The sequence below is a fragment of the Lutjanus erythropterus genome, chromosome 3 (assembly GCF_056507025.1).
Source record: "Lutjanus erythropterus isolate fLutEry1 chromosome 3, fLutEry1.hap2, whole genome shotgun sequence".
In the NCBI taxonomy this organism is placed as follows: domain Eukaryota; kingdom Metazoa; phylum Chordata; class Actinopteri; order Lutjaniformes; family Lutjanidae; genus Lutjanus; species Lutjanus erythropterus.
This window is the reverse complement of record NC_139319.1, coordinates 2,319,946-2,328,838: the sequence shown is the minus strand read 5'-3', so window position 1 is coordinate 2,328,838 and position 8,893 is coordinate 2,319,946. Positions and strand designations below refer to the sequence as shown.

The window sequence follows — 8,893 nt, the reverse complement described above, 5'->3', positions numbered from 1 at the left end:
TCTCCTCTTTACCTGAGCAGTGTTGCTCCTCCCCACTTTATCTCTTTATCTGTGTGTGTGTGTGTGTGTGTGTGTGTGTGTGTGTGTGTGTGTGTGTGTGTGTGTTTTGACCATCCGTGACAGTATGTGGCTGTTAATGTTTTCACTTTGTGAGACTGGATGCACCTGATATAGTGGGAACAACAGAGGCACTTTTCAGTACTCTAAGACAGATTTTGTCAACGTGATACAACTACAGCTGTGAAAGATGGAGTCAGTGATCTACAGAAATGGATAAATCTACGTATTATCTTGATCAGGCAAATAAATTGTATTAAAACGAATATATTACCAAAGTTACAGTATCTTTTTTTAACCCTTAATAAACATATTCGACAGATCGGATGGAATGGTAAGACTCCAAGGGTCTCTCTGGAGAAACAATGCTTAGGTAGGTGATACGTGTCAAAGTAACATCCACATGGATGGCAGGACTCAAGGTCTCTCAGCAGAACATTGCCCAAAGCATCACACTGCATCCGCTGACTTTCCTTTTTCCCATAGTGCATCCTGGTGCCATGTGTTCCCCAGGTAAGCGATGCACACAGTGATGTAAAAGAAAACATGATTCATCAGACCAGACCACCTTCTGCCTTTGCTCCGTGGTCCAGTTCTGATGCTCACGTGTCCATTGTTGGTGCTTTCGGCGGCACAGGGGTCAGCATGGACACTCTGACTGGTCTGCGGCCATGCAGCCCCATACGCAACAAACTGTGATGCACTGTGTATTCTGACACCTTTCTATCAGAACCAGCATGAACTTCTTCAGCAGTTTGAGCAACAGCAGCTCATCTGTTGGATCGGACGCAACACAGGCCAGCCTTCGCTCCCCACGTGCATCAATGAGCCTCGGCCACCCATGACCCTGTCGCCGGTTCACCACTGTTCCTTCCTTGGACCACTTTTGATAGATACTGACCACTGCAGACGTTTCGGAGATGCTCTGACTCAGTCATCTAGCCATCATGGCCATTGTCAAACTCTAATATATCCCACCTACTAACAGGTGCCATGATGAAGAGATAATCAGTGTTATTCACTTCACCTGTCAGTGGTCATGTTATGCCTGATCGGTGTATATCATCTATTGACAATGAGCTGAAGTCATTGCTGTTTTTTTTTTGTCTTGATTCGACTTTCCTTTTTTCTTTTTCTTTTTTTTTTTGTTAGTGTAACGGTCTGCAGAGTGACAGGTGTCGCTCCACGCTGCACTCTCATCCAGCAGCGCAGTACACATCTACTCAGCCGGACCTCGAGTGCACTGAGCTGGTGAGGAGTGAGTCTCTTTGCACTCTTTTCACGTGATGAAGGATTTATTTCGAACAAACCAGAGCTGGTGATTGTTGGAGTTTTACATGACTTTCTGTAGAGTTTGAGCAAAGTGCATTTTTTGAGGAGTTAACAAGCCAATTATTCTCACATCTATTTTCCCTTTCAAACAGAGAAATACAACTGTACATCTTCTGAATTCAAGTTTCTATCTTTGACTGATCAAAGGTGAACTTACTTAATTTCTTTGTATCAAGAAAAGAAGGTCACAATATCATTTCACAAGCTTTTACTTAACTCACAAAACATTTTCAGACATCCAGCCTTCATCAGTGCGTGTACATACAAGTCTTCAACCATTACTTAAATCATCAGCTGAGGACAGTTGTTGATTACTGTGACCTGACACAGGATGGAGCCACACAGCTCAGGGACACACTTCACAGCTCTGCACAGATGTTCTGCTGGATGTTTTTGTCAGCTGTTGTTAATGAACATAAGGAATGAAGGATGTGGGGTTTGAGGGATGAAGGGGTTGAGGAGATTGATGAGGGGGGTTTGTCCTCGAGCTGCAGGGCTTGGAACCTGAGGGGTGAGACTCAGGGTGGGGACCTGGAGTGGATGAGGTTGAACCTGGGACCATCTTGTTGAGGGACCACCGTGACGACCACTGAGCTGAATGAAGCCTGCAGAAAAAATGAGAATGAGAATGTGAACTATCTATGAGTGAGGACAAACACTTTTTAAAATTGTTTTGTGTACAGACTTTTGTATCATCTAAACTGTGATTTTTAGTTAACTTCTAATATTTAGTTTAAATCTAATTCTGACAGCCTCTGAGCAGGCAAAGCCTTGTTACAGGTTTCACTTTAAGGATACTGGTGTTGCAAGTAAACATCTCACTTTAAAGAATCCAGTGCAGGACTGTTGCTTATAGTGGAATATTTTCAGTGTGTTATCGCCAGCAGGTTTTGTTTGGAGTGTGCTGCTGGTTTTAATGAGGCCTGCGGGGTGTGTGTGTGTGTGTGTGTGTGTGTGTGTGTGTGTGTGTGTGTGTGTGTGTGTGTGTGTGTGACAGCTGTGTGACACTGCAGCTCTGTTTCATCAGTGAGATCAGCTGGTGAGCAACAGACTGACTGTGAGACTGAACTTCACTCATGGACTCATACTAACCTCCTCCTCCTCCTCCTCCTCCTCCTCCTCCTCCTCCTCCTCCTCCTGCAGCAGCAGTGGGGTGAAAGGCTTCAGCCTCTGCAGCTGTCACAGCAGACTCGTAGCTCCACCCCCACACCCCCAAACATCACCCAGCAACCGTCCACAAACGAAGCTGGCGAACAGACCCAGCTACTCACCGTCCACCTCCCCCGATTTCCACCACTGCTCCCTCTCATTCCTTCAGACACTCACACCAACACACCCAACATCATTACAGTACTTAGGTTGATTTTTCAGGTATCTGTACTTTACATGAGTGTTTTTTTTTTTTTTTTACTGTTACTCCCTTTATTTGTACACATATAACTGTACTCTCTACTGCTTACATTCTCAAAACTGGACAGGGCAAAGAAAAAAGGACAGTTTACTTGGTGTATCCATCAGTGCATATCACACACAACAGCTGTAAAAAGACAAAAACAGCATAATATTAGAAAGATGCTACAATATGAAATAAACATACAAAACACAACAAGACACAAAATAAAAAGACTAAAAATTACACAACAAGACAAAAAACAAAATATAAGATGTAACAGATGAAAAAATGTCACAACAGTAGCAACTATGTAAAAATATAACAAAACAAAAAAACATGTAACAAGAAGTAACAAGACGATAAAGATGAAAAAGATGTAACAAGACAGATAAACAACATACAACTCCTAACAACATGAAAAAGAACACTAAAAAACGTAAAGATGTAATAGGACAAAAAAAAGTCATGAGAAGAAAAAGACTTAAAAGTTGAAACATAAGACAAAAAAGACAGAAGACAGAAAAACATCATATGCATATACAAAAACCATTTAAAAAGTGACAAGAAAAAAGAGACAACATGCAATAAAATTACATAACAAGACGGAAAAGACTTAACAAGACAAGATGAAAACAATGGAACAACATTAAATCAGCCGAGGCCACAAAAACAATCTCCAATTTATTATTAAAAATCTATTCAAACTCAATATAGATGATGTTCAAAGGAGCTCGATGTTGTTGAAAAGTTTTACGACTCGCCCCCGCATCTCTTCTTTAGAACAAAAAATCTATTCTTTCCAGCTTTAACTACTGACTGACTATTTTTATGCTTCCAATCAGGATGCTTTCTGTTCACTGAATTCTCACTGCTGCCAGGTTCCTCTGACTTCTCCTCCAAAGCCAACGCTGCCCTCTGCTGGTGAAGAGCTGTAACTTCACATCACACCATCAGGACCAGATGAGACCAGCGACATGATAATGATTCTGTTGAATCTTCAAAGTTGAATTTATATTCAAAAGTCTGAGCACCTGCTTAGAGTTCCTGTGGCCACCAGAGGCCCCCATACAGCTTGAAATGAGAGTGATATATTATTGTCAATAGTAATCATACAAAAACACAATAATATGACGCTGGTTAGCTAATGCTACTAGTTTGATAAATTGCAGCTGTGTCTGTCAGAGCTGCTGTCACATTCATGCACACAGTTAAGGCCTGTTCTTCTGAGAAAAGTGCAAATTAACACCAGATCAGTTTGCCTTTCTAAGATTACAAACAACACGGCTACAACCAATAAAACTGGTGGTGGGTCTGTTAGATTTACAGTAGGTGTGCAAATGATCAATCATTAATAACAATCAGTTCTGCCCAGCCTCCTCAGGATGTTGCAATCACAACAGTTCACACAAATTCAACCAGTCCCTGCAAATTCTGTGCTATATTACAAACTCCACAACTTTTCTGCAACTTTGACGGATCACTGTAGCCTCCCAGGAGTTCCACCAATCAGAGCAGCATACATGTACATCTCAGTGAACCGACTCAGTGTTTTTGTTTTATTATTCACTACTTTTTTGGATTCATATTTTTGTTCTTTTGTCAATTTGTGCTGTTTTGAGCTCCAAAAAGATTCCACTTCTTTGAGGAATACCCTCCTGATGCAACTCTTCATTTACAATTAAAGCAGATTTCTAGAATTATTATAAATCTGAGCCTTTTTTAGGAGGGTTAGTTAGAACACTTACCACAGAGTGTGGTTTTATTCTCCTTGGAACAAGTTGCCTTTGATTTTTTATGAATTATACAAAAAAAATTAAACTCTCTTTTCCAGTTTTCACTTGGTCCCATGTTTTCATTGCAAAAAATGCCACTGCAACATGCATTGCATTTTTTTTTTTTTTAGAAAAGCTACAGTGAAATCAGGTATTGTAGTCCACAACAATCCCAAAAAAGGCCCACAGAATCCTGGAGGGACTGGTAAAGGGTCAGACCAGCCCCGGTGAGTTAGTGCACCACAGCACTCAAAACCCCTTTGTCCTTCTGGGGTCAAACACTTCCTACCTTCATGCCTGAGCTCATATCAGTAACACCCAGTGAGTTGCAATCAAATTCTGAGATATGTGAACAACATGTTTGGCTCCTACATTTATTTTTCCTATTCATTTAAAAATTATTTAATTACCAACATGTCTGTTCTGACACTCATACAAGAGGTCATGTTAAAGAGCTGATCTGTATGAGAGACACACAAACACACACACACACACACACACACACACACACACACACACACACACACACACACACACGCACGCGCACACACACACACACACACACACAAACACACACACAGATAGATAAACTGTAACTGTTCCTGTACATGAAGTGGGAGGAACAGCACTGATCAGGTGATCCAGGTGAGTGTTAACACAACGTTTATTATTTATTTTAAAGAAGCGCTCAGTGCACAGGTGATGCAGGAATGAAAATGAAATTAGATGAAAACATCTGACTGAATTAGAAATAGATTTTTTATCTACATCATTTATTCTTTAAATGTCTGGATTTGAAACAGATTATTATACACTGAATGATTTCAAGCAGGAACGTTGTCATCTAAAGTTTTTCATAATTAGTTCTTTATTCAGACTAAGGAACTGCAGGTTGTCAGAGATCAGCTGTACTTTTCTGGCCTCAGCTCTTAAGTCCAACCCCTCCCACCTGAGAGAGCTGGACCTGAGTGAAAATTACAACCTGAAGGATTCAGGAGTGAAGCTGCTGTGTGATTTTCTGGAGGATCCACACTGTAGACTGAAGACTCTGAGGTCAGACACCACTTTTTACTTCTATGCTGAGATTAATATGATGTGAAAGTTGTCACTGTGAATCAGTGCCACTGCTAAAGGGGAGGCCAGGTGGGGCCGTGGCCACTGTATGAAAATGTTTATACTTTAACTTAGTTTCTTCAGGTTTTTCTTTGTGTTTGGCTACACAACATGAGTTTGTATAGATGGAGGCACCAGTTTAAGAGGTGAAGTCACTATGTCTTTATTGAAGTAGCTGCACGTTGTCACTGATATTAATGAAAGCTCTTTTTCACCGTTTGTGTTCTACAGTTTTGAACATTGATCCCGTTGAGTTCAGGTGTTTGGGGTTTCCATTTTCTAAACTTCTACATTCTGAACTTTCTTCAGCTCTGAACGGGTTATTAAACACTGAATGAGTTCAAGCGGGAACATTGTCCTCTAAAGTTTTATCATTTATTCTTTATTCAGATTGTGGGGCTGCAGTTTGTCAGAGACCAGCTGTGCTTCTCTGGCCTCGGCTCTGAAGTCCAACCCCTCCCATCTGAGAGTTCTGGAGCTGGGTGACAACAAGCTGCAGGATTCAGGAGTGAAGCTGCTGTGTGATTTTCTGAAAAGTCCACTATGTAGAGTGGAAACTCTGGGGTTAGACGCCTTTTTTTTTTTTAACTTCTGTGCTGAGATGAATATGATGTGAAAGTTGTGGTGACACTAAACTACAGACATTTTATACTGATCCACACTGACTATCTTCATGCTTAAGTGTGTTTTCTTCTTCAGTGGTTTAGTCCATTGACTGTGGCAGAGCAATGTTGAGCTACACATTTAAAACCTTTATATAACATAAAAAATCTACTTTTTATATAATTTATTTGTTATTCAGATTGTGGCGCTGCAGCTTGTCAAAGATCAGCTGTGCTTCTTTGGCCTCGACTCAGAAGTCCGACCCCTTCCATGTAAGAGAGCTGGACCTGTGGGGAAACAACCTGAAGGATTCAGACGTGACACTGCTGTCTGAGCTCGTGGAGAGTCCACACTGTAGACTGGAGACTGTGAGGTCAGTAGAGGGTTGGAGTCGGTCCATGCTGGTTTCAGCAGTATTGTACTAAACATTGTTTGCATCACAGCAAAGATCCTGCTTTCCTGCTTTTCTCAGTGAAGATGTAAGAGGAGAATGATAACAGGCTTCAGGATTGGACAGAAAGACAGAGAACATCAGCCACTGATGATGATGAGCCAGGAGCTTGTTGTAATCGTGTGTTTGAGTTGATGTGGTCCTCATTCATCAAACTGTTGTGCCATCAAATCTGATCTCAAACTGTTTGTTCTCTGTTTATTTAGTCACACAATAACTGATCAGATTGTCTTTGTCACAGCTTTTTACTGGATGTGCTGCATCACTGACTGACAGCTGATGAAGGGAGTCTCTGTAAACACTGATTTATCAGTCCTGTTGTCTCTCTTCTTCCCTAATCAGATGGAAGCCGTGATCTCTGTGATGGGTGTCTGTGATGATAAAGGAGGTGGTGTTGAGAAGATCAGCTGTGTCCTGATGATCCAATCAGGTTGAAGCAGCAGCAGCTTGTGTGTGGATGAAGATGATAAAATTACTGTAACACTGGTCAAACACCAGGGGCATCATTCTACCTAATGCTACTTACAGTTATGTAAGAAGATGTTGATGATGAAGAGTTTTACTTTTGGTACTTTTATTGTATTTTGATGCTTTTGTTCAGTAAAATTTTGAATGCATGACTTTTACCTGTAACAGAGCATTTCTTCACTGTGGTATCACTACTTTTATCTGAGCACTTCTTGCACCAACTTTCATGTTAGCAGCTGTAAGCATGTACACAATTTTGGGATCTGTGGAGAAGATGTAAGAGCAGAACACCTCCTGATTGGTTCTTTACACACTGGGACCATCAGCTGACTCCGCATTACTGCTCTGCATGCAGGAAGCCGATGCTGCCCTCTGCTGGTGGGGAGCTGTAACTTCATGTCACACCAGGAGATTTCAGGGTATTGTTTTGCCTCACAGGGACCAGAGTTGACAGAGGTGCCAACAAACACATTTTACTTGAGTAAAAGTACAGATACTTGTGTTAAAAAAAATACAGTGGTAGAAATACTGACTCAACTTCTTTACTCAAGTAAAAGTGAAAAAGTACAGAGTGTGAAATGTGCTCAAAGTGTAAAAGTATTTCTACTGTTCCTGCACAAAGCTAACTGAGCCTCACCTTTTCTCTGTGGTCGAGTCTCTTCGTCTTATTCGTCTTTATTTAAGAGCTAAAGTTACTTTTTCAAATTGAGGTTTTACAAATAAAACATATGATCACTTTATGAAAAAAGTATCTGCAGTTAAAATTAACTTCAGCTTGACGATCAACATTAAAGTCCTGCTAAGAAATGAAAACAAAAAATGATAAAATAATAATATAATGGTACAACACTGACAGTAGCCACTCTGCATTGCAAGTACTTTTACTTTTGATACTTGAGGTACATTCTGTCACTAATACATCTGTACTTTTAATCATAACAGAGTATTTTTTTGCTGTGTTGATGCATTTTTTATTAAAGAAAACTTGTATGTAATGAAGTAATGAGAAGGTGCATTTAAAGCACTTAAAAGACAGATTCATATGTAGAAATAAATCATCTTTCACACATCAACACTCATTCCTAATTTCAGATTAACCTCAGATTTGGTCAAAGTTCATTATTTTACCTTGTAGTATCTCATAGACCTGCTGAATATTTAAATGTATTAATTTGGCATAAAGTGGCTTCAGATTTTCTTTACAGCAGCTTTAACAATACATATAAGAAAATCGTCTTAAACAAAATATACCATAGCCCAATTTTTGAAGTCTTTAAATGGCTTAAAACTTGCTTCATGTACTGCTATTTGAGATAGACTGTCCTTTACCAGTAAAACAGATTTGAGTCTGAGGATGTGGAGCTCCTTCGTCCCGGATCAGACCGGCTCCTGAGTGCATGAACTGAAGTGTAGCGTCAGATCCTCTGGTGGTTCCCGTTTAAAACCTCCAAGGTCCAGACTGAAAACCAGGGCAGGGCAGGCCTTTGTTTTCAGGACCCCATTGTTCAGGAATGACTTGCCGAAGGAGATCAAACAAGCCGCATCTTTGTCCTTTAAATCTTTCAAAAACACTTTACTTGATTCACAGGAGATTTTATTTGGGCCCCCAAATAAGTAAAAGACTATGGAAGAAATGTATTACTGTTATTATTTTTCAGTAGACTAAAATGTTCTATTTCAATTTCCTGATGAGAGGAAATAAAA

The 8,893-nt window shown here is 40.3% G+C and overlaps 1 protein-coding gene across 1 annotated transcript; it reads left to right on the top strand.

Moving 5' to 3' along the window:
* The first annotated feature begins 1,818 nt into the window (after nucleotides 1-1,818).
* Nucleotides 1,819-7,168, top strand: LOC146329384 (ribonuclease inhibitor-like). Its single transcript, XM_084714417.1, has 5 exons — nucleotides 1,819-1,934; nucleotides 5,431-5,607; nucleotides 6,058-6,231; nucleotides 6,470-6,643; nucleotides 7,064-7,168. The coding sequence occupies exons 1-5, from the start codon at nucleotides 1,819-1,821 to the stop codon at nucleotides 7,074-7,076; spliced, it is 654 nt and encodes a 217-aa protein (XP_084570543.1). The 3' UTR covers nucleotides 7,077-7,168.
* The last annotated feature ends 1,725 nt before the right edge of the window (nucleotides 7,169-8,893 follow it).